Source organism: Cervus canadensis, chromosome 2 (assembly GCF_019320065.1).
Source record: "Cervus canadensis isolate Bull #8, Minnesota chromosome 2, ASM1932006v1, whole genome shotgun sequence".
Taxonomy (NCBI): Eukaryota; Metazoa; Chordata; class Mammalia; order Artiodactyla; family Cervidae; genus Cervus; species Cervus canadensis.
The window spans coordinates 111710652-111737004 of record NC_057387.1 but is presented as its reverse complement, the minus strand read 5'-3'; the positions used below and the strand labels follow the sequence as shown (position 1 = coordinate 111737004).

Below are 26353 nucleotides of genomic sequence, written 5' to 3'. Positions count from 1 at the left end.
CTGAGTAGCATCCTGGTGTGACCCTGGGCAGCCTGGATGGACACTGGGACGCAGCTGCCTTCGTGATGATGGTCCTCACTGACCTGCAGAGACGTCCCCCCCCACCTGCCTCCTGCCCCCACTCAGAGGACAGTCAGGGAGCAGACCGTCCGGCCTCCTGCGAGTGAGTGTGTCTGCTGGGAAAGGGATTCATCTGAGGGGCGGCCATCCACAGCCCAGGGGTTGTGGCTAGGGTGGGTGAGTGGGGGATGCTTTTAAGGTTGTACGGCAAACTGTTCCTCAGGTTGCCATCAACCTGCTGTCCTTTCTCCCTGTCCCACCTTTAGAGACCCGAGTAAAGATAGGCAGGGAAGTCCCCAGGGAACTCGGCTCAGGCGGTAAAGAATCTGCCTGCGATGCTGGAGACCCAGGTCGATCCCTGGACCAGGAAGATCCCCTGGAGAAGGGAGTGGTTACCCACTCCAGTATCCAACACACCTGTCGCTTAGAGGTTTTTTGGACATCATCATATGATCTACATATAATGGGCTTCCCAGGTGGCTCAGTGGTAAAGAATCCACCTACCAGTGCAGGAGATGCAGGAGAGGTGGGCTCGACTGGGTGGACGAGATCTCCTGGAGAAGGAAATGGCAGCCCGCTCCAGTCCTCTTGCCTGGAGAATCCCATGGACAGAGGAGCCTGGTGGTCTACAGTGCACGGGGTCGCAAAGAGTCGGACGTGACTGACACAAAAGACAGGCAACCTCCCAGCCCCTCTCAGCATGGTCCCATGAAGAAGAAACCAAAGTCAGATCCAAGTTCACCTCCAAAAATAGCCTTGAAAAGTACCACAGATCTTTCCTAAAGTTATTCTGCAAGGAACCAAAGAGCAGTTATGCTCATAAAAGAGACAAAAGTGGCTTAAAACCTTTTTCCTCTCTCAAAGGCCCCCAGCCACAGCCCACCTCCACCTCCCTCCACAAACATGTGGGTCCTCTGGCCAGGAGCCTATTCTCTGGTGCTTAAACACAGTCCTTTGATCACCTTTTCCAAGCACAGAAACTGGTCAGAGAGTGAAGAAGCTGCTCAGAGCCACACAGCTTGGACAGAGGTCCAAGCAGACCCCAACAAGCAGGAGTCTGGCCCTGAGACCCCCGAACCACAGCTCTGAACAGACTTCCATCCCGGTGCCTGCAGCCTGGGGCTCTTCTTATAAGAAGAGAAGACACAAAGACACACAGAGAAGGTCGTGAAACTGGCGGGCCGAGCCGGGGGACACTGAGGGATGCCCACGATGACCAGTGGCCAGAAGGAGTCTCCCCTGGAGCCCTCAGTGAGACTGTGGTCCTGACAAGACCTCAGTCCTCGGACCTCTAGCCTCCAGAAAACTGTGAGGGAACACATTCTGTTGTGTTAAGCCACCTGGCTCAGGGAAATTTGCTAAAGGCAGGCCTAGGAAATGACGGTTGTCCCTGGGTGCCCACGAGGGATGGGGTTTAGGACCCCCGCACACACCCAGATCTGCAGAGGCTCAGACTTGGTCCTCCGTATCCGAGGATGCAGAAGGGCCAGCCGTAATAAGAAAGTCATTTGTTTTTGCTTACATGATTATTTATAAGACAACCTCAAACTAGTAATGCAGAAATTCCATTTTGGTTTTTCAGTTCTCACTAAGCACCTTATTTGCCAGTGTTGGGTTCCTTGCCCTCGGCCCTGTGATCTGCAAACACTTGACCATGAACCTGGACTAGATGAAAAGCCCCCTGGTGAGGGCAAAGTCTGGCCTCTATTCCAGTCAAGACCAGTGAGCTGATGAGGAAGAGAACCCTGAACGCACTCTGGTTCCCCCTAAACCTTCACGGCAGAGCAGGAAAGTTCTAGTCAGGCGCACATGGACTCAAAGGCCTTACAAATACCCATTCCAAAGTCAAACCTAAACGTTCAGAAATTATCCACAGTAGCCAAAGTGCGCAAACAACCTACATGTCCATCGAGAGATGAAGGGATAAAGTGTGGTTTATCCACACAGTGGAGTGTTACTCAGCCTTAAAAGGGAAGCAGTCCTGCTATCTGTGACAGGATGGATGAACCTTGAGGGCATTATGCTAAATGAGATAAGCCAGCCACAGAAAGGCAAATACTGCAGGACGCTATTTACTATGTCACTCAGTTATAAGAATGAAATCATAGCATCTGCAGCAACATGAATGGACCTAGAGATGATCACACTAAGTAAGTCAGACAGAGAAAGACAAACACCATGTAATATCACTTACGTGTGGAATCTAAAACAAATGATATAAATGAACTTATTTACAAAACAGACTCACAGACATAGAAAAAAATGTTTTGGTTACCAAAGGACAAAGAGAGGGGAGAGATAAATTAGGAGTTTGGGGTTAGTGGGTACAAACTACTATATATAAAGTAAGTTAACAACAAGATCCTGCTACATAGCAAAGGGAACTATATTCAATATCTTATAATAACCTATAACGGAAAAGAATCTGAAAATAATGTATATACATATTTATAACTGAATCACTTTGTTGTACACCAGAAACTAACACCACATTGTAAATCAACTATGCTTCAATTAAAACAAATTTGTCTCTAAAGTCAAAACCCAATTTTTGTGTACTTTAAGACATATTAGGGACTTCCCTGGCAGGCCAGTGGTTCAATGCAGGGGATGCTGTCAATGCAGGGAACACAGTTCAATCCCTGGTCAGAGAACTAAGACCCTACATGCCACATAGCACCACCAAAAGATAAAAAACTAAACAAAAACAACAAAATCACTTTTAATAAACCTGAAAAATACTTAAAAGTTATCACTCTTCCATTGTTGTTGTTCAGTCACCAAGTTGTGTCCAACTCTTCACGATCCCATGGACTGCAGCACACTAGGCTTCCCTGTCCTTTACTGTCTCCCGGAGTTTGCTCAGATTCATGTCCATTGAGTTGGTGGTGATGCCATCTAACCATCCCATCCTCTGCCGCCCTCTCCCATTAGCCCGGATAATTTTAAAGTAATGACCGTGTTTAGTGTTCATACCATCTGTGCTTTGCGGGGATGGCTCCTGAGGATGTTTTCTCCCGAACCCTCTATCACCAGAAGTGGAGCTGCCCTGGGCCCACTGCCGGCTCTGGGACCCACCGGGGCTTTACCTCGAGGCCACACTTCACAGGGTCGCTCCCGAGACAGGAGGCGGGTGGGTCAAGGCAGGCCTGCTCCCCGGGACTCCAGGGCACAGACTTCGGTGCAGAGACCCCTGTGGCTTTGCCGACCCTTCTTGGGTCATGTGGCATCTGGGACCTTCCCCAGCTCCTAAGTGCCGCCCTGACAGACAGCTGCCTCACGAGGAATCCAGTCTGGGTGTCTCAGAAAACCGGGGCTAAGACATTCTACTTAATCACCACCTCACCCTTCCAGGAGGACCCCACCACCCTCCCCACTTTATGGAGGAGGAGTTGGGGGCACAGAGCCCCGGTTGGTGGGGACAGCGAGGCGGCTGTCCTGAGGCTGAACTTGGCCTTCTCTGTCAGGGTTAATGTGATTATTTTTCACAGGCCATGATGACAGGAAATACACTTTCAAAGGTTTAAAAATAGATTCACAGTCGTTCTTCCAGAACATGTGACATGCTGACAACGAAATTAGGTGACAGCTTTCAGATTAGACCTTTCAGAGGCGAGTGCTTGGAAAACCCATTCTTCTAATTGAGCCATCCTCTGACCTGTAGTGACCAGTTCCCCGCAGTCATTTTCTCCTAAGGGAAAATGGTCCTCAGGGGCTGCATAGGGCAATGTGAGGGACAAGTGGCCTGCTGTCCTGTAAAGGTTCCTTCCCTTGGTCAAAGCTGGAAAGTCTTATTAATCGGCTGGCTGTCAGTCAGTGGTGCAGAAGTGAGCAGCCAGTTAAGGATGAGGCCTGTCCACCAAGTGGGACCCTCTCCACACCCCTACCCATCACCCGCCACCCCAGCAACACCCCATCACCCACTCCACCCCACCCCACACCTCACACCCCACACCCCTCAGGCCAGCAAAGCACGTTTTGGGACAGATGGGGCCTGTCCTTGAAGTCACCACAGCCCCAAAACTGCCTCAGGAAGGCTCCCTGGGCCAGAGGGGCTCCCTCGGGGAGGGGCGCGCGCTCCCGAACCCCGACCTCCTGCTCCGATCCGTCCTTCCCCCCACCCCGTCTCTGGTGCCTTTGCTGGACGCCAGTGTCACACCTCCGTCACCCAGTCCTCCCCGTGGGGAGCCGAGGAGAGCCCCAGGGCCGGGAATGTGGACTTGAGAGCCCAGAGGCCATGGCCTTGGCCCCGTGCCTGGGTGGCTGTCCCGCTGGGCAGAGGATGGTGGGCCTGAGAGGGTGCAGTTCCTGGGCTGGAGGCACTGCGGCCGGCTGGGGGCTGTGAGGACCCCGGAGGAGCAGGCTGAGCTCTGGGGACATCTGGGAGGGATGGCGCAGGGCGCTCCCTTTGGGTTTCCAGAAACTTCTAGAAGAGCGGCAGTAAGCAGGAGCCTGGGAAGCACGTGCTGCTGCAGCCTGAGGGGAGCAGAGGAAATGGCCGCTGAAAGCCTAGGGGACAGAAGGGACCTGGGGGCTGGCGAGCCATCTTTGGGGAGGGGCCTCTGTGAACACCCAGCAGACCCGGCCCCTCTGGGGTGGATCCCAGCTCACTGAGGTGCGGTGTGTGGGGGCGGGCAGGGGTCACCCTCCCCCGCTAGGTCCCTGTGAGGGCCCCTCCTGTCAGAGAAAGTCCAGAGGGGCTGGAGTGTCTGCCCGCTCCTCTCCGCTGGTCCACATCCAGAAAGAAGGACGCTGCCCGGATTCAAGGACGTCCTTTAATCACAAATATGTCTCCACAGTCTGGCCACAGGCAGGAAGCGAGTGCGGTGGGGGTTATTGGGAGACAGCTCAGACGGCCCCCAGCAAGACCAACAGCTGCGCCGGCTCCCTCCTGGCCCCTGGGCTGCCCCCCCCAGGCCAACGCCTATGCTCACCACTCTGGCTGGCATCCCGGGGTGAGCTCTTCTTGGTAGAAGAGGGGATTGGGGGGTCTGCTCTGCCGTTGGGGCTCCAGAAGCCTTGGTCAGGCTGGGCCTCCGTGCCTGCCCCCCCACCTGCTCTGCAGCTTCTGTGATCGGGCAGCCCTCCCCCCACCCCCACACACAGACCGCGGCCTACACGATGCCCTCCGGGCGCTTGCTCCTCCAGACCACCAGCACCGTCACGAGCAGGGTCACCAGGATGGGGACCACGATGAAGGGGCAGAGGACGCTGCTGGGTGGGTCCTGCAAGGCCCTGCCTGAGACGGGGCAGTTTCTGAAGTAGTGCTGGTGGACGGCGAGGAAGAACTTGTCCACCTCCGCGTTTGGCCAGAAGCAGTCCAGGTTTTGCGCCACATGCCTGGTGCAGTTGGAGAGCTCCTTGTAGCTCCTGCAGGTGGAAAAGCAGGTCGTCAGGTCCTGAAGGGCAGAGGACCCAGGCGGGGACTCGAGCCGGGGCTCTCCAACCCACTCCCAACGTGGTGACCTCCACCGAAGCCCAGGCCCCGAGGCGGTGACTCTGGTTCTAGAGACAAAGGTCCTGGAAGGCTCCTGGGGGGTGGGGAGGGGAGGGAAGCGTGTGGCCAGACCCCAGGAGGCAAGCTGGAGCTAAGGGATTCTAGGAGCTACGATGTCACACCAAGGGCAGACTAGAAGGTGGACCAGCTAAGATCTTTAGAAAGAAGTCTGGAAAAAAGAGCTTCAGCCCTTTGAGCACCTTGCCGTCTCCACCACCCCGTGCAGACCACCCCAGCCTGGAAGCTCCCCCAGCGGTCCACAGGACTTGTCGTGAGGCCTCCCGCCCTACCTTCACCCCAACCCCTCATCTTCCCACTCTCTCTGGAATTGTGCCACAGCACGGTCACCCTTCCCTCTAGTAGGTTATGCATTCTTTCTGCTTATTGAGTGTAAACACCATGAGGACAGGGATGTTGTCTGTCTGGTCACCTCTGTAATCCCAGTGCCTAAAAAAGTCCCTGGCACACGCCAAGAACCGATACATTTTGTTCTAAATAATGCTAAAATATTAATAACATAAAATTTACCATTTCAACCCTTTTTAACTGTATAGTCCAGTGGCATTAAGTATAGTGGCATTGTTGTGCAACCCTCAGCACCATCCATCTCCAGAACTATTTCATTCCCAAACAGAAAATCTGTCCCCATTAAACACTCATGCCTGTCTTCCCTCTAGTCTGTGACAACTCCTGCCTTCTATCTCTGTGAAATCTGATGACTCCAGTTAGCTCACATAAGTGGGCTCATACACTCTTTGTCCTTTTGTGATTGGCTTATTTCACTGAACAGAATGTCCTTGAGATTCACCCATGTTATTGCACATGACAGGGTTCCGTTCCTTTTTAAGGCTGAATAATATACTGCTTGTGCATACTTTATTTTGTTTATCTTCTCATTGATGGGTATTTGGGTTGCTTCTATGTTTTAACTGTTGTGACAAGTGCTGCTACTTTGAATATGGGAGTTCATGTAGTTCAATTACCTATTCAAGTCTCTGCTTTCAGAAGAGCTGAAATATTCAGCTCTTTCAGCTGCATAATCAGAAGCCAGAAATTGCTGGATCATATTATAAGTTTGTGTTTAATTTTTTGAGTCAATTTTTTTTTTAAATAAATGAAGATTCAGTGTTGGGGAAATGAAAATGTAGTTTCCAGAAGGTATCACTTCTGCTTCTGCTTAGGATGGAAAAAGCAAAACAGAGTGCTGATTCCTCTTGAATAACAACCAACAAAGCTGAAGAAACTACAAAGTCATGGATGTTCTGGAGTTTATCAGAGAGCTGAGACTGCAAGTCAACAATGTGACTTGGGTTTCAGGGAAGAGCAGGGCGGTGTGAGGAGGATGCATAATAATAAGCTGCCCAGGGTTCAGTGTGGGCTGGGGGGAGGGGGCTCAGTCTGGAACTCCTGGGGCCCCAGGTGCACGGGTGGTTCCGGGACTCTTTGTTCTTTCCCATGAGGCTCTAGGGGGAGCTCGTGAGAAAGGTTAGGGGCAGGCACAAACACCATTTCCCAAACCCTTCTCACATAAGCAACAACACTGCCTTGGGCCCCTGGAGGATGAGAAACGCTGATCCCAATGAACAGATTCTGCTGCTTTGAACATGGGAGTGCATTTACCTATTCGTCTCTGTGACTGCAGCTAAACAGGACTGAAGCCCTCCCAGACCCTTATCTCCAGGAAGCAAAGCCTTGAGCTGCCAACTGTCAGCCCCAGGGCACAAGACAACACACCATGGCTGGGAGAAGGATGGGAGAAACTCTTTTCCCTTGGGAGAACAATAGGAAACCATCCTGGACCTAAGAATCTGCAGGATACCACACCACTGGGAGAGGGACAGGAATCTCCCACCCAAGCCCCAACAGATACAGGGCAGAGTCTGGCCGCCACTGGGAGGAGGCCAACGGCATACAGCTTTTCTGAGCTGAGACTGGACCAGGACAAGGGAACCCCTCTACCTCTCTCCCAAAACAAATCTGGCATAGAATAACAAGCAACAGTACTCTGCCACAGGGAGGGGGAGAGAGACCTACCCTGTGGCACAGGTGTGCAGGGTGGGACACAGTACACAGAGAAAAATTCTCTAGCCCCACCCTGAGCACAAGGCAATGGGAACCCGTTGCCAGAGTTCTTCAAAGTCTATCAAGCTCTGAAGGAAACCATAGCAACAACAAATCCCAAACCCAGCTCAGCTCCTCACAAGATCAACTTGAATCCCATAATAACAGCCTGACACAAGAGGCTTAACAATTTCCAGATGTAAATACTATTTGTCTCAATCTCTTCCCTTCTACACATGCAAGTTCAGCATCCAGTAAAACATTAGGACTCACTGTCAAAACATAAAACAATCAATAGAATCTGACTCAGAGATGACCCAGATTCAGTAATTATCATACAGGGATTTAAAAATATTAATATGGTAAAGGGTCTAGTTGAGAAGGTAGACAATATGCACCAACAGAGAATTTCAGCAGAGACAGAAATGTAAGAAAGTCAAAGAGAAATGCTGGGGGAGGGAACCCCACAGTATCAGAGAGTCCATCTTTGATGAGGTCATCATCAGACTTGGCATCTGAGGAAGGAACTAGTGAACTTGAAGATGGGTCAATAGAAATTACCCAAGCTGAAACAAACAGAAAAACATAGAGCATCTAATAGTTGTGATAAATTAAGAGCACTGTCAATGATGTCATCTCCAACTTGTAATTGGAGTTCCAAAAGGAGAAGGAATGGGGCAGAAGAAATATTTAAGAGATAATGGCTGAGGATTTTCCAAAACTAATGAGATGAAAAACCATAAATCCAAGAAGGTCAGACCCCCCCCCCCCCAAACAGAACAAAAAAGCAAAGCAACAGCAACCGCCTAGATATTAAAGTCAAACTGCTGAAAACCAACGGTGAAGGAAAAAATCCAAGAAAAAATCTTGGAGTCATTCAGGAAAAAAAGAGACATGTACAGAGGAATGTGTGGTGTGAACTACAGCAGACCTCTTACTGGGACTATGCAAGCCAGAAGACAATGGGTGGCATCTTTTCAAGTACTAGGTGGGGATGGGGAGAGGGGTAGAGGGAAGGGCCACAAAGCCCTGTCTGCCCAGAATCCTTTACTCAGCAAAAATATCTTTGAGATATGAGCTTGCAATAAACACCTTTTCAGAAAAAAGCTTATAGAGTTCACGGTCAGCAGACCTGTGCTACAAGAAATGTTAAAGTTCTTCAGTCAAAAGAATATAACAGAAGGAACTCTGGACCCACACAAAGAAATGAAGAGTTCCTCCCACTAAAATGAAGATTTACAAAACGTGCTTTTCCTTATTTTAGGCCAGGAAATGAGTACACAGAGCAGAAGCCATAACTCAACATTGAGGAGACACTCAGGCATGTATTGAAAAACCGAAGGGAAAAGGTTGGGGTCCCTCCAGCACCCAAGCACCCCTCTACCACAGCTCCTATCATATGGTCTCTCAATCACTAGGTCACTGTTTTTTCTCCACTGCTTGCCCTTTGGGCCATGACCCCACGTGCACACAAGGCCTCCCTCAGTCCACATGCCCATCTAAATGGATGGAGAGAGTGGGCAGAAGAAGTGGAGGGTGTGCAGGAGCCATGCCCACAGGGGTGTGTGGTTTTTCTAAGAGAACAAGGACTCATGTTCCAAGTAGAAAATGGAAGTGGAAAAAGCTACAGGAAGTTAGGACAGACTGGGTCTAACTGTGAAAAAATGAATTAGTACACATCAGAAGCCTGGTACAAGGTAAGTGAAAGTGCGTCAGGGATCATGAAAAACCAAAGACTTTGAGCTTGTGGTTGGCCAACTACAGGGCTGCATGTTACAAACCCTGGTTTGAATGGTTGTCTTCTTCCCCACCTCAGACCCATCAGATTGACGGGTAGTTTTAGGTGTGGTACAGACAGTGACACAGTCAGTCCTAAATGTTGTCCCCTACGCTCTGCCTGGGGAATAGAGCTGGGATGTCCCTTGGAGGAGGCATTGCCAGAATGGGAAGAGCCCCTGACCCAGGAAACTGTGACACCAGGGACCACAGACTGGGCACATGTTGAGGCTGAGCCAGTGGTGGGCCCTTCTGGGGCCAAGCACTTTCTCCTTGAAATATCCTTCCAGTCTGCAAAGCCAACGCCCCCACCCCCGTCTAAAAATATCCCTCATGCGGAGTCTGCTGCCCACTCCATCCTGTTTATTTATACAGAAGTGACAGCTGAAACTCTCAATAAATATTGTGAGCTCTGTCAGCAAGGATGTGATACAAGAATTCCCTCCAGAGTACAGACATTCTTCTGTTCAAAAGAACACTGTACCGACTGAAGGGGCCAAAATAATCATGAAGAAATACTCTTGCTTTAACCCTCTACTTTCAGTTCTCATGTAATGGAATCATTTTCCTTTTTTGGCCAGGACTTTCTATTCTGGGCCCCCATGTGAACTTTGCTTGGAATGTTCCTGAACACCATGGTGGGAGTTTCCAGTATGTCTGGGTCCCACCAAGTCAAGGCTCCTGGCACTGCACTTCATGATTATTTACTTGTTGACAAGAAGGTGCCCGCCACTGCCCACAGGGGACTTGTCTGCTCTGGGGACACCAACCAGCATCAGGACTGACTGGTCCCAATTGTGGAGTATCAGTACGGGCCCTGGTGCCCCGCAGAACTGGGTTCAAATCCAGCTCCACCTCTTATGCTGAGTGATCCAGGGGCCTCATCTCTCCCATCCAAGCCTTATTGCTGTTGTTCAGTTGCTAAGTCATATCCGACTCTTTACAAACCCGTGGACTGCAGCACGCCAGGCCTCCCTGTCCTTCACCATCTCCCGGAGTTTGCTCAAACTCATGTGCATTGAGTTGGTGGTGCCATCCAACCATTTCATCCTCTATGGTCCCCCTCTCCTCCTGCCCTCAATCTTTCCCAGCATCAGGGCCTTTTCCAATGAGTCAGATCTTCACATCAGGTGGTCAAAGTATTGGAGCTTCAGCTTCAGCATCAGTCCTTCCAATGAATATTCAGGACTGATTTCCTTTAGGATTGAGTGGTTTCATCTCCTTGTAGTCCAAGGGACTCTTAAGAGCCTTCTCCAGCCGTGGTCATCCAAGCCTTGATCTCCTTATAATCAGTGAAGAGACAGGTCCTGACCTGACAGGGTTACTGGGCAGATCAAGTTAAATGAGGTCAAGGACCTGATGGACAGCAGTGCCCAGTAAGTGGAGGACTTCCGGACAACTGGTGTGTGGTCCCCGAAGGGGACATTTCTTGTTCTATAAACTCGAGTAAATATTGACCAGGCGGTGTGTGTCCAAGACTTCAGAGTATCTGAGGAGGAACCACTAATGTGGTTCACTTTCTCTGGACCAGTATTGGATTCCATCTCCCCAGGACAGTTCACAGCCTGGTGGCTTCCAGCAGCTTTAAATACCTGCTGGCTGTCAGGGAGGTGGCACCACCAGGCGCTCGGGAAGCTGGGGCACATGAAGGAGGCTGGGGCCCATCTGAGGCTGGCCTGGGGAGCCTGTCTAAATGCTAAACTAACATGCTGTTGTTGTTCGGTTACCAGGTCCTGTCCGACTCTTTGCCACCCCATAGACTGCAGCACGCCAGCCTTCCCTGTCCATCACTCTCTCCCGGAGTTTGCTCAAATTCGTATCTATCGAGTTGGTAATGCCATCCCACTGTCTTATCCTCTGTTGTCCCCTTCTCCTCTTGCTCAGTCTTTCCCAGCATCAGGGATTTTTTTTTCCCCCAGACTGATGTGGGGGGTGGTTAGATAGATAGGGAGGTGTGTGGGTGGGTCCAAGATACAAATAGTTCTAGAAATACAAATGGCTAACAAGCATCTGAAAAAAAAAAAGTTTAACCTCACTTTTAAGGAAGAAAGAAGCAAACATCCAAACAGAATCCATTTTCAGAATGAGAATATGCAATGCTGGTGAAGGTACAGTGAAATGAAGCAGGTGCTTGTATCTTTACTAGTAGAAGATAAAATAGTAACAGTTTCCTGCAAAGCTATTTGGCAATTATGTCTGGAGAATTTCAAAATCATGGATACCTTTTGAGTCAGGAATTCTATTTCTTGGAATTTTCCTAAATTAATAACATGAAATGTAGACCAAAGTCATGTAAGAAGATGTCCCCAGCAGATTTATAATTATGAAAAAGAGCAAACAATAGGGCAGTGACTAAAGTCGCTTACAAGAGCCTCTGCTATGTAGCTATAAAATGATATTCAGGAAGAAAATATTTATAAATGTTGAACAGAAGAAGCCGTTGAGACCAAGTGATACAGACAGTGTGGTTTCAGCAGAAAGTGGTCCATGCAGGAGGGGAAGACCCCAGAACGTTAAGAGTTGTCACCACTAGAGGTGGTGGACTTTTATTCTCCTATCTCCGCTTTTAGAAGGATTTTTCCACGTTTTCTCTACAAGCACATATTATTTTTATAATTGTATTTTTTACAAGGCCTGTAGAAAGCTGGACACTCAAGCCCCCTGCATTTGCAGCCGCGGGGAGCACGTCTCCTTAGCCTTTGGCCAAGGGAACACTCTGAATCCCAAGCAGCTGGGAGGACTGGGTGCAAGCCGGGAGCAGGCTGGCGGGGAGTCGGGGGTGCGGGCACCCTCAGCCCCCCTGCCCGGCGCGGGGCACCTTGCTGGGGGCGTGGCCGCTCCACGTCTGTCACCGATCAGGGCTCAGAGGGGCTGCGGTGGCCCCGGGCTCCTCCCGAATCCTGCAGACCCCGCCCTGTCCAGCAAGCCTGCAGCCTGCGGCCTTCCTTCCGTCCACCCGCCTAACCTCTGCCCCACTTGGTTGGGGTCAATCCCGGCCCGGGGACCACCTTGGGGACGCCCCCTCTCCCAGCCTCTGCTTCCAGCACGGGGGTTCTCCCCTCCCTGCCCCCTCCCGGGCCGCTCCGGGGGTGGGCAGGAGCTCCGGGACACCCCTCCTCCCTCCGGGGGGTGGGCAGCTCTGCTCCAGGCTGTAGTTGGGGTGGGGGGCGGACCCCTCGGAGAGACACAAGGCGGAGGCAGTTCTGGGGTGCGGCCGGCCACCGGGCCCTCGCCTCCTCTCGGGTTCCACGCGGATGCTGCGGGGATGAGCTGCCCAGTCTCCGAGGGGCGTCCGGACCTGAGGGCTGGGAGGGCCCCGAGGGCAGGACCCCCTTTGGCATCCATCTCCCCCTCCGGCTCCGCGCGGCGCCCAAGGACCCCCTGCTTCCTGGACCCTCCTTGCCAGAAGGACGAGGCCACCAGATGGCGCCCCCTCCTGGGGACCGCCTCTCCTGGGACCCTCCTCCCCTGACCTCTTCCCCAGAGACCCCCTCCCTCGCAGTCAGCACCCCCACCCCGCCCCGTCTCTCCTCGGGGCTCTCTGTCTTCTCGCTCCATCAGCGGCCTGGTTCATCGGCCCGCGCGGCCGCCGGCCCTCGCCGCCCGCCGGGTGAGTGTCCTCTGCGCTCGGTCGCGCTCTATCACTCCTCTGTCGGGCCCTGTGGGCTGCAACCTCCGACACCCCTGACATCCTCACCCCCATCTGAAGCCTTGGTCCTGGGCACAGTGGGCTGTCCACGTACCTGACTCTCGGCGTGCCCCCAGCCTAGCCCCATCTCTCATGCCTGGCTGGCTGGGAAGCCTTGCCTTCTCTGCCTTGGACTCCCCCCCATTTCCAGGGGTCCCCTCCCCTCCTGCAGCCCTGTCACTGTGACCAGCTTTCATTTCTCTGCACTGATCGTGGGCCGGGGCATGGGCATCTCTGTGCCTCTTCTCCTCCCCCTACTCAGCTTAGCAGTTCAGTCAGTTCAGTCGCTCAGTCATGTCTGACTGTTTGCGACCCCACGGACTGCAGCACGCCAGGCTCCCTTGTCCATCACCAACTCCCAGCGCTCACTCAAACTCATGTCCATTGAGTCAGTGATGCCATCCAACCATCTCATCCTCTGTCATCCCCTTCTCCTGCCTTCGATCTTTCCCAGCATCAGGGTCTTTTCCAATGAGTCAGTTCTTCGCATCAGGTGGCCAAAGTGTTGTAGTTTCCGCTTCAGCATCAGCCCTTCCAGTGAATATTCAGGACTCATTTCCATTAGGATGGACTAGTTGGATCTCCTTGCAGTCCAAGGGCAGCCATCAACTCCCTCCTCCACTTTCCTCTCTTCTGTAGCCTGGGCTCTGTCCACCATGGGCTCTTGGGGCCACAGCCCTGGCCTCTGTGCTCTCCAGTTTCAGCCCACTGCCCACACCGGGTTGCCCTTGCTTCATATGTTCAATGCTCGCGCCCCCCGCTCCTCCGCCGCCCCACCCCGTACCTGCACTGCATTCAAAAGGGCTCATGCAGCCCACACCTCTCCACTCTCCACTGTCCCCCTCCCTCTCCCTGGCCACCCTGCCTGGCTGGTGTTCCTGCCTCAGGACCTTTGCACATGCTGCACTTTCTACGTGGAAGACTGTTCACCTGGTCGTCACAAGGCTAGCATCTGCATGTCCCTCAGATGTCACTTCCTCAAACAGGCCTTTTTTCTGATGCTTCAACTCGTTAGGATCCCCAGCAAAGTAGGGTTTTCCTTCACAGCTGTATCCTTCTTTGTATCTGAACTTTTAACTGGGGATTGTTCACTCACTGTTGGTCCCGGTGACTAGACGGCAAACACCACGATGGCAGGGCGAGTGTAGGCAAAAACAAGGCCCCACTCACCCTGTTCACAGCAGTCATCTCAAAGGCAAGAGAAACAAAAGCAGAAGGAAGAGAAAGAGACAGCGCTGGCTGGAGACGTGGGAGGGCGGCAGGGGCGATGGAGCACAATCCAGCGCAGAAGACGGTAACCTGGTAACCCCGTAACCTGGTAACGCGGTAACCTGGTAACCGGGAAGAGAGGGGCGTTCACACCAAGAAGGGCGTTGTCACAGGTCCACAGGGTCCACAGGGTCCACACAGCCTACTGCTGTGAGTAATCATGACAAACTCTTCTTGTGGGGGGCTGTAACACACCTCTTCAGGTTCAGGGAATAGTAACTAGTATAAAAATGAAAAATAAATTTAATAAACCTGATTTCAGTGACTATATGAGGAAGTTTCTATCCTGCAAAGACTCAACAACCTTTTTAAAAGTCCCAGGATCCTATTTAGGCCACAAAGGAAAACTTGATACATTCTTGAAGTGCAGATTTTAAGTCTTTGACTACAATATTAGCTCAGATGGTAAAGCTTCTGCCTACAATGCGAGAGACCCGGGTTCGATACCTGGGTTGGGAAGATCCCCTGGAGAAGGAAATGGCAACTCACTCCAATATTCTTGCCTGGAAAATCCCATGGACTGAGGAGCCTGATAGGCTACAGTCTGTGGAGTCGCAAAGAGTTGGACACTACTGAGCAACATCACTTCACTTCACAATATCAGAAACTAGAAATTAGTAAGAAAAGGATAAAATTAAAAAAAAATGAACCCCAGGAAATGAAAGATCACTCTTATATAATTTCAGGGTCAAATGGGGTTTAAAAATTCAATTATAGGTTGTTAAGAAAAAATAATGGCAACATTGCATGTAAAAATTAATGAAATCAAGGCAAAACTTAATTTTGAGAAAAATCTGCAGTTGTAGTTTATCTTATTATTACTAAAAATAAATGAAAATAAATGAAGAATCCAAATCAAGACATTTAAATAAAGAACCACAAAATAGATCTCTCCAAAGGGCAAATAATTTAAATGCATTACTAATTATTGAAAACTAATATTTATTGATATTTTTAAAAAACATAAAAATGAATAAGTAAATTCAGCAGTTGATTCTTTAGAAAAATAGCTATAATGAAATGATCACATTTCTGGATAATCCAGAAAAAAAGCAGAGAAAACACCAACATACAAAACTACAGATAAAAGATTAGAAAAAGTATAAGAGACTAACATGCAAAACATGTATGTTAAAAGTTGGAAAGTCTTTGATGAATGGGAATGCTTTGGGGCAAATTACAAATGATGAGATCTTGACTTATAATGTAGAAAATCTGAGAGGAAAAAAATTGCTAAAGAATTACTTTCACAAAAGGTACTAGACTCAGGCAGTTCTTTCAGATTCTTAAGGTCACAGAAAAAGATGTCAAGCTTCTCAGTTCTTTGAAAAAGTTAACAAAACCCTGATCCCAAACCTCTTACAATGGCCCGCCCACGTGCCTCGGAACAGGCAGGCTCATGCAACAGATGTTCACTTTCACTTATAAATAGACACAGATGTCCTTTTTCAAACACTAGCAATTTTAAGCTAGCTGTATAGAATAAAGTCGGTTTATTTCAGGAAGGCTTCAGTGCTATTACTATAAAGTCATACTTCAATTTGTCAAAGGAAAGCAGCAATCATTTTGATACATGTTGCAAAGGCATTTGATAAAACTGAACATTCATTTCTGATTTGAAAAAAAATTAAAAAAATTAAAAAAGCCCAACTTTGTAAAGCACAAAGAAGTTCTTTCTAACGTGATTTAAAAAAAATCTCTCAAACGAATAGCAAACATCACATTTGCTCTTGAGGCACTTTCATCACGGTTAGGAACCCGTTTGTGTTTTAGGTGGCCAGGTCTGTCTTCCCCCTGGTGGTTTCCACCTTTGCTCCCACCCAAGGTTTCCTAGTCACTGCAGGATCTTTCCAAAATTGGGAGGGGCTGACAGCTCAGCAGGCCACTTCCTCTGGTGGCAGAAAGCCATGGGCTGGCCCTTCCGACATCAGGCTCCAGGCTCGGAGCCAGTGTGCCAGGCCAGCTCATCTCTGCAAAGGGCCTGCGACCACAGACAGGAGGGGCCGAGTGGCCCTCGGGGGGATAGCCAAGCCCACCTCGGGGACTGTTCCCCGGGCCCACGGTGCCTGGAGGCTGCATAGGACGGGGCATCTTTTGCTTTTCTTGATGCTGCAGGGAGCATATAAGGAAGTCCTGTTGATGGCTGGATTGAAAACATTTCACTTCAAACCCTGGAGTCACCTGCAAACATGTGCTGGGCCGGTGGGACATGAGCCAGCAGTGTACCTGGGCTCACCTGGACCCCAAGGACTTGCTATGGGGGTGGGGGGCAGGTGGATACCATACTGCGAAGCCCTCCCTAAACTAGGGAGATTAGAGAGATTCCACCCAGCTGGAAAAATCCACCGTGACCAAGTGATAGGAGTCTTCATGCATTTCTGCTGGCCTCGGGCTGACCCACAGGACACCTCGCCAGGAACGCTTTGCAGTCAGCATGACCACGGTGTGCAGATGCACTCCTGCAGGTGTCTCCTAGGTTCCCACTACAGTGGGTCTCTGTCTGCTGTAGAACAGGGACTCCTGACGTCTGGGCAAACCCGTCTTCCCTGGGAGCACTGGGAACCGGGAGCTCCACGTCTGTCCAGGAATGACGCACGCTAGGAGGTGCCCCCTAATACTCCTGGGTCAATAAATAAACAAAACAATGAGACAGGCTTCATGCCAAGCCTGAATAGCAGGTCAATGCCATCTCCTGTCTTCACGAGACCAGCTCCCTGGCTAAACGGTACCTCCCAGACCACCGGCACTCGCTGAGCGAGGCAGACAAATGCCATTCTTCTCGGAAAATGAATGATACAAATAAAGCAGAGAAAAAAGCACCTTGGAAGGGGGGCTGTTTAAGGTAAGAGGAAGAAAAGGGGAAACAGGCCAGTGTTTTCTCTGTCCCTCAGGAGACACCCCCAGCCCATCTGGAGCTTCCATCAGCTAGAAAGCAGAGGAGCCAGGTGGTTGGGGGGACTGCGGGACCCCCACCCTCTTGGACAAGCCCTCTCCAGCCCCATTCTCACCGTCCCCTCCCACCCTGGGGCCTCTGGCTTCAGCTCCCCTGTCTTTTGCACTTTCAGTCTCTCTTCTCCGGGCCGGGAGCCAGCCTGACTGTCCCACCCCCGAGACATTCCACCAAGGCAAATGCCAGCAGTGTTCTGGGGTCCATGGAGCTTGGGGGACGCTGCACAGAGGGGCACCCCACTCAGTACAGACAGGCGCTGAGTTGCTAGGATTCCCTCCGGCCTGCCCTCCTAGAGCCTCTTGTCTTGCAGACATGGGGAAGGGGGACTTTTGGGAATTTCTGAGCCTGTTTCCTCTCATGCGGTCTTGTTTCCGGCCGCCTCTCAGGACCCACTTAGAAATGACCTGCTCTGTGACCCTCAGGCCAGATTTTGCATCTCCTGTTCTGGAGGAAGTGGTTCTCCCAGCCCCGGTCCATAGCAGGGATGGGGACCCCCTTCGTCCGATGCCCCCAGCCCCATCCCCAGCTGCCTGCAGACATTCCTGTCTCCAGCTCAGTGCTTCGGGGGTACACCCCTAAGCGCAGCCTCCGGGCCCTGGGCCCGCTGTGTCTCCCCCATCCCTGCAGGTGCTGCAGCCGCCCATGTGCTGTCTGTCGGCCTGGGGTGTGACCTCGGGTTCCCTGCTCTACCCCGGGCCCAGCACGGGGCACACCTTGCCCCTGTGGACGAAGCTAACGTGTCTGTGACTCCAGGAGCCACTCAGAGCCCTTGTTCCCTGAGCCCGGGCTGGGAGGGAGGGGCTACTGGGGGGTCACCGTCCCTTCCTGCCTGGGCTGTCCAGGACCCCAGTGTGGACACATGAGTCCTGAGGACAGCTGGGGTTCCCGCCTGGATAGGGGGTCTGCAGCAGAGAGTCCCAGGCCCCCGGTGCACGCACCTCTCAGAAGCACAGGCTGCAGTCTCTGCCCTCAGAGCTGTCAGTGTACCAGCCCCCACCCAGACCCCACAAGCTGGAGGCACGCCTTGGGGAAGGACAGGGGGACACCCTGAGCTGAACTTCACTCGGCACCCAGACCGGTCGGGGCTGCCTGGAAGCAAGCTGTGCAGCCACGTGGGGGCCGGGCTGTGGGGGGGCAGTGCTGGGTGAGATTGGAAGGGTGCCCCTCCTCCAGGCAGGGCATGGGGCTTGGGAAGCCGGATTTCCACTTCTGCCTCAGCCAGCTGCCCTGTGAAGCTGTTGTGTGTCCTCAGGCGAGAGGCTGAGGGTCTCTGAGCTGTGGGATCCAGCTGGGCAGAAGGCCCAGGGCTGAGATGTCACCAGGAAGTCAGAACATGTGGGACAGTCCCCACTCCCCGAACCCCGGTGGGGAAAGCGCCCAACCAAGGTGACGCTAGTAATGTTCAAAATTCTCCAAGCCAGGCTTCAGCAGTACGTGAACCATGAACTTCCAGATGTTCAAGCTGGTTTTAGAAAAGGCAGAGGAGCCAGAAATCAAATGCCAACATCCGCTGGATCATCGAAAAAGCAAGAGAGTTCCAGAAAAGCATCTATTTCTGCTTTATTGACTACGTCAAAGCCTTTGACTGTGTGGATCACCACAAACTGTGGAAAATTTCAAAAGAGATGGGAATACCAGACCATCTGACCTGTCGCTTGAGAAATCTGTATGCAGGTCAGGAAACAACAGTTAGAACTGGACATGGAACAACAGACTGGTTCCAAATAGGGAAAAGAGTATGTCAAGGCTGTATATTGTCACCCTGCTTATTTAACTTATATGCAGAGTACATCACGAGAAATGCTGGGCTGGAAGAAGCACAAGCTGGAATCAAGATTGCCGGGAGAAATATCAATAACCTCAGATATGCAGATGACACCACCCTTATGGCAGAAAGTGAAGAGGAACTAAAAAGCCTCTTGATGAAAGTGAAAGAGGAGAGTGAAAAAGTTGGCTTAAAGCTCAACAGTCAGAAAACTAAGATCATGGCATCCGGTCCCATCACTTCATGGCAAATAGATGGGGAAACAGTGGAAACAGTGGCTGACTTTATTTTTCTGGGCTCCAAAATCACTGCAGATGGTGAATGCAGCCATGAAATTAAAAGATGCTTACTCCTTGGAAGGAAAGTTATGACCAACCTAGACAGCATATTAAAAAGCAGACACATTACTTTGTCAACAAAGGTCTATCTAGTCAAGGCTATGGTTTTTCCGGTGGTCATGTATGGATGTGAGAGTTGGACTATAAAGAAAGCTGAGCGCCGAAGAATTGATGCTTTTGAACTGTGGTGTTGGGGAAGACTCTTGAGAGTCCCTTGGACTACAAGGAGATTCAACTAGTCCATCCTAAAGGAAATCAGTCCTGGGTGTTCATTGGAAGGACTGATGTTGAAGCTGAAACTCCAATATTTTGGTCACCTGATGCGAAGAGCTAACTCATTGGAAAAGACCCTGATATTGGGAAAGATTGAAGGCAGGAGGAGAAGGGGATGACAGAGGATGAAATGGTTAGATGGCATCACCGACTCAATGGACATGAGTTTGAGTAAGCTCCGGGAGTTGGTGATGGACAGGGAGGCCTGGCATGCTGTGGTCCTGGGGGTCGTGAAGAGTCAGACATGACTGAGCTGAACTGAACTGAAGGTGACTGCTATCAACTGAGGACGTCACCATTTTCCTGTGTTTCTGGAAGATGTCCAAAGAGTTTGGTGGACAGCCTGGAGCTTTGCCACCACTCCGGGCAGCTCTCGACCCAGCCCTGGTGTCCTGAACTTGGCGCCGGTCAGACCACACGGCATCTGCTCCCTCTCCAGGCTCTGCAGACAGAGCACCCCCTCGTTAGCGGCCCCCAGGCTTCCTCAACAGAGCCCAGCCTGTGAGAAGCACCCACACGGAGGAGCAGGAAGGTGCAGAGGGGACAGGGGCTGCTGGGTGCCGTGCGCGGAGACCGGGCTCCAGGGACCTGGGGCTGCAGAGACCGAGGCGGGCAGGCAGCCGCCTCTCTGGACGCCCTGCTGCAGGCAGGGCTGGTCCGACACCCACAAGGGGGGCTGGGCTCCTGCTGGGAGCATGTGAGCACCAGCCCCTAGGGCAGGACAGGCCCAGTCTTGGCCCCCTAGGTGATGGACACCCTGTAACTGAGAGGGAGAACGAGGACTTGCCTAGGCCGGGGTGCATGGCGCGTGCACCCTGAAGCTGGCTGTGACCTCCAAGGGGACACGCCCCACCCCTGTGACAGCGAAACCCTCTGCTGTTCAGAGGACAGGACACGCTGAGGCCATTCACACGGTGCCCAGACTCCGCCCTGCCTTGCAGACCAGGGAGCTGGGCAGGTAACCGAGCGAGTGGCCCCAGGGGGCAGTGAGGTGGCTGGCCCAGGGGTCTGACTTGGGGTCTGCTTGCCTCCTCCAAGTAGACCGCTAACCCCCTTGGGGAGGGGCCTCCCCCACTGGCCCTGTGCATGGGCTCTGCTACGGGCAGGAAGGAGTCTGGGCCCCTCTGCCCAGGCTGGGAGGAGTCCATCTCTGGCTCCGAGAGCAGCCACTCTGGCACCAGACACCGGCTGGGCGCTGCCAGGCCGGGCTCCCCGTGGGCAGAAGGGCATGCCACCTCCTTAAGATCGGGCCATGGCAGAACTTGGCTTTGGGGGTCTGCGGTGCGAGGAGGGAATCTCCAGTTTCCAAATGCAGGTGGTGTCTTCTGAGGGCCGGGCAGGTGGGGCGTGAGTGACCCAGAGTCTTGGGACACCGGTAGCGGTGCCCACTGGTGGCCAGGCCAGTGGGACCCCTCTTACCCACTGCCACCCTGGGATCTCCCGGGACCAGTGCGTGGACAGCCAGGTCCAGCGGGGTGAAGTCCCCAGCTGGCCGCACCCAGCCTGCCGGGGTCCAGGGCCCTGCCCTCGCCAGGACACGGGTGAACACGCCTGTCTGAGCTGGGATTAAGCAGGACTGCCAGGGCGCTATATTTGGACTCTAACAGCCCTCGGGAAGCCGTGCTGGTGGCCGGAGGGACGGGATTTCCCCTCCAGGCCCTGCGGCCCCGCCCCCGAGCCTGGGCAGGGCCCTGGTCCCCTTCCCCCCTGCTCTAGTGGCCCTTTGTCTCCCTGATGCCACTGGATTCTCCTGGGACCGAGAGTTTCCCAAAGCCTTGACGGACTACCCTCCTCTCCTCGGCAGGGGCCACCTGGCATGAGCTCAGCCCCAACCACATGTCCCGCCAGCTGCCTGTGTCCATGCGGCCCCTCCTGGCTGGCCCATCTTGTCCGGAGCTCAGGGCAACACCGAGGGTGGGGGCAGGGCCGCAGAACATTCTGCACCAGGGGACAGTGACCAGCAGTGGGCTTTGAAGACTGAGGCTCCGTGCTTTCACCTTTAAAATGGGTACAGTGGCCCCAGGCTCCCAGTAAGGGGGCGTGAGTCCCCTACCCTGCCTAGTAGGAGGCAGTCAGGAGCCTAAGAGGCCCCCACTGAGATGCCCACCCCACCCCACCAAGGCACCTGGCCGCCCCTGACACCCTGGCCTGGTGATACTCTATCTACCACCCCAGAAACATGTGCCCATGCAGGAGGGCAAGCTCCCAGTCACCTGCAGGGGCTTCTCCCTGGCCCCAAATCACCCTGGGACACAAGCCTGGTCCATGAGCACCTGGAGGATGGATACACAGGGATATAGGTGTCACCGGGAACCTGCAGACCCACCTGGCTTCCAGAAGCGGGGTCTCAAACCTCCCCCACCTGCTCTGGGACCAGGTAGGGAGGGGTGTCACGCACTGGTGCTCCCCGTCAGCTCATGTCCCCAGTGGTCTTGGCTGTCAGGGTCTGAGGATGTGTGTCTTGAGAGCTGCCTCCAGGCAGCCCTGATGCAGCCACTAGGGCTCCAGGCCCATGTCCTGCCTGCCCTGCACCTCTGCTGTCTCTTTCTGGTCCCCTGGTTCTAGCAAGTCATGAACCTCTGAGCCAGAGAAAAGGAGCTCATATTTAAAGACAAAGCAAAATCTCTTCTGCTTTCTCTGAAAACACGATGAAAAGCCAGAGACAATGGGACAAAAGCAGCTTCATGAACTTCATGTTCATGAACTATATGAACAAGGCTGATCATCATAGACTTATTATCCTGTCAGGCTGTCACTCAAGTACAAAGGCAGCAAAAAGCTCCTTGGAAATTTTTAAATTCTGAGAATGTACTAATCACATGGCTTATTTCTAGGATCTACTTCAAAGAGTTGCCTGAAGTTAAAACACGTAAAAAGGAATGATGATGTTAAAAATAGTAAGACATGTTTGAATTAACAGCCTGTCTGCAAAGATTAAGTAACCAAGAGCCCTATCAGATTAATAGCTATTGCTGATAAAAGAACCTGTGACCTGTGACGTCGCTCAGTCGTGTCCGACTCTTTGCGACCCCATGGACTGTAGCCTACCAGGCTCCTCAGCCCATGTAATTTTCTAGGCAAGAGTACTGGAGTGGGTTGCCATTTCCTTCTCCAGGGGATCTTCCCAACCCAGGGATCGAACCCGGGTCTCCTGCACTCCAGGCAGACGCCTTACCGTCTGAGCCACCAGGGAAGCCCGATAAAAGAACAGAGAGTACAAAATAAAACCAAAATAGAAAGCAGAAAGAAAGAAATAGGTTTTAGAACATTCTTTACCGTCTGAGCCACCACAGAAGCACTTTAGAACATTAGCTGAAATCAACGAAGAGAGGCAGAGAGGAAGAGGTAGGTAGATAAAATATATATAGATGGATAGAAGGATACCTAGATTGGTAGATAGGTAGAATTAGACAGATAGATAAAGATAGGCACACAGATGTAGACAGGTAGATGCAATGATAGATAAGTAAATAGATGGATGGATGAATGGATAGAAAGAGATAGATGGACAGATAGATAGACATGGAGGGAACCAAAACACCAGAGTTTTGAATGTAGAGTCCCAAAGAATAGCAGGGAGAGATAAGAAAGTCTTTCTCAGTGATCAGTGCAAAGAAATAGAGGAAGACAATAGAATGGGAAAGACTAGAGATCTCTTCAAGAGAATGAGAGCTACCAAGGGAGCATTTCATGCAAAGATGGGTACAATAAAGGACAGAAATGGTATGGACATAACAGAAGCAGAAGGTATTAAGAAAAGGTGGCAAAAATACACAGAACTATGCAAAAAAGATCTTCACAACCCAGATAATCATACAGAGCCAGACATCCAGGAATGCGAAGTCAAGTGGGCCTTAGGAAGCATCACCACGAACAAAGCTGGTGGAGGTGATGGAATTCCTCCTTAATAGCAGTTGAGCTATTTCAAACCCTAAATGATGATGCTGTGAAAGTGCTACACTCAGCAAATTTGGAAAACTCAGCAGCGGCCACAGGACTGGAAAAAGTCAGTTTTCATTCCAATTCCAAAGAAAGGCAATGCCAAAGAATGCTCAAACTACTGCACAATTGCACTCATCTCACACGCTAGTAAACTAATGCTCAAAATTCTCCAAGCCTGGCTTCAACAGTATGTGAGCCACGAACTTCCAGATGTTCAAGCTGGATTTAGAAAAGGCAGAGGAACCAGAGAATAAATTGTCAACATCCATTGCATCATCGAAAAAGCAAGAGAGTTTCAGAGAAACATCTACTTCTGCTTTATTGACTATGCCAAAGCCTTTGACTGTGTGGATCACAACAAACTGTGGAACATTCTTAAAGAGATGGGAATCCCAGAACACCTGACTGCCTCCTGAGAAATCTGTATGCAGGTCAGGAAGCAATAGTTAGAACTGGACATGGAACAACAGACTGGTTCCAAATAGGGAAACGAGTAAGTCAAGGCTGTATATTGTCACCCTGCTTATTTAACTTATATGCAGAGTACATCACGAGAAATGCTGGGCTGGAAGAAGCACAAGCTGGAATCAAGATTGCCGGGAGAAATATCAATAACCTCAGATATGCAGATGACACCACCCTTATGGCAGAAAGTGAAGAAGAACTAAAGAGCCTCTTGATGAAAGTGAAAGAGGAGAGTGAAAAAGTTGGCTTAAAATGCAACATTAAAAAAACCAAGTTCATGACATCTGGTCCCATCACGTCATGGCAAATAGATGGGGAAACAATGGAAACAGTGACAGACTTTATTTTTTTGGGCTCCAAAATCACTGCAGACGGTGACTGCAGCCATGAAATTAAAAGACGTTTGCTCCTTGGAAGAAAAGTTATCACCAACCTAGACAGCATATTAAAAAGCAGAGACATTACTTTGCCAACAAATGTCTGTCTAGTCAAAGCTATGGTTTTTCCAGGGGTCATGTATGGATATGAGAGTTGGACTAAAAAGAATGCTGAGCACTGAAGAATTGATGCTTTTGAACTGTGGTGTTGGAGAAGACTCTTCAGAGTCCCTTGGACTGTAAGGAGATCCAACCAGTCCATCCTAAAGGAGATCAGTCCTGAATATTCATTGGAAGGACTGATGCCGAAGCTGAAGCTCCAGTACTTTGGCCACCTGATGCAAAGAACTGACTCACTGGAAAAGACCCTGATGTTGGGAAAGATTGATGGCAGGAGGATGAGATGGCTGGATGGAATCAACAACCTGAGGGACATGAGTTTGAGCAAGCTCCGGGAGCTGGTGAAGTACAGGGAAGCCCGATGTGCTGCAGTCCATGGGGTTGCAAAGAGTCGGACAGGACTGAACTGAACTGAATGAAAAACTGGGCCTTTTGGTTTCCCTTTGATGAATAAGGTGGCATCTAAATGAAGGAAAAAAGGGGGAGAAAAACACAAAGATAAAACAAAACTTGGGACTTCCCTGGTGTCCAGTGGTTAAGAATCCACCTGCCAATGCAGGAGACATGGGTTCGATCCCTGGCCTGGGGAGATTCCACGTGCTGAGTAGTGACTAGGCCCACTTGTCACAATTCTAAGCCCACGCTCTACAGCCTGAAAGCCACAACTACCAAGCCCAGATGCTGCAACTACTGAAGCCCAGGAGCCTAGGGTCTGTGCTCCACAACAAGAGAAGCCACTGCCAGGAGAAGCCCACATACTGCAACACAGAGTGGCCCCTGTTCGCTGCAAGCAGAGAAAGCCTCTGCAAAGCAGAGAAGACCTAGTGCTGCCAAACAACAACACAGAACTCGGGTGCAGAGGACAGCAACATTTAAGGGAATACTACACACCACTGTGGTTTAGTGAGAAGTCTGGAGGATGTGGACCACATAAACACTGCTGAAATACAAACAGGAAACAAGGAACAGGAAACTAACCCACAGTGGAGGAAGAAACTGGAGAGAGAACTCTCCCAACCCATTCAGAGCTGAGTCCTCCCATGGGAAGGATTCTTGCAAACATCTTCTGTCGTCCCCTTCTCCTCCTGCCTTCAATCTTTCCCAGCATCAGGATCTTTTCCAGTGAGTCTGCTCTTCACATCAGGTGGCCAAAGTGTTGAAACTTCAGCTTCAGCATCAGTCCTTCCAATGAATATTTAGGATCTCCTTGCAGGAACAAATAATGCTCCAGGTACATCAATTATTTCCTACTCTTGACTCCAGTAGTCAGCTGAACACATATACTCCACTTGGCAAATAGGAGCCTAAGTCTTTGGGCTTCCCAGATGGCTCAGTGGTAAAGAATCCGCCTGCCCATGCAGGAGCTGCTAGGAGATGTGGGTTTGATTCCTGGGTTCGGAAGATCCCCTGGAGGAGGAAATGGTAACCCACTCCAGTATTCATGCCTGGAAAATCCCATGGACAGAGCAGCCTGGTGGGTTACACAGTCTACGGGGTTGCAAAAACGTCGGATATGACTGAATGACAGTACACACACACACAGTCTAATCCTAAATCCTATTAAGGAAACTCACATAGAGGCAAATCAGGAACTGTCAGTCAAGAAAATGCTACTAGACTCACTTCACTGCGGAGGAAACGAGGCCCAGAGAGTTTAAGTAGCGAAAGATTCAGCAGGTTTCACGCCCGATGGGTCCCATCTTGGTTCCATGCTCCCCCTACCTCCGCCCCATGCTTGTTTTTTGTACTAATCACTAAGACGCAGCACCCAA

The 26353-nt window shown here is 51.3% G+C and overlaps 1 protein-coding gene and 1 non-coding gene across 2 annotated transcripts in view; both read right to left on the bottom strand.

The window, feature by feature from the left end:
- Positions 1-4821: 4821 nt before the first annotated feature.
- Positions 4822-26353, bottom strand: part of RAMP1 (receptor activity modifying protein 1) — a 39967-nt gene continuing 18435 nt past the window's right edge. Inside the window, exon 3 of the mRNA XM_043462136.1 lies at positions 4822-5430. Coding sequence (XP_043318071.1) covers positions 5175-5430 — 256 coding nt within the window. The 3' untranslated portion in view covers positions 4822-5174. The remainder of the gene's footprint in view (positions 5431-26353) is intronic.
- TRNAS-GGA lies at positions 22799-22870 on the bottom strand. The gene has a single exon. It is a non-coding gene; the product is annotated as a tRNA-Ser (tRNA).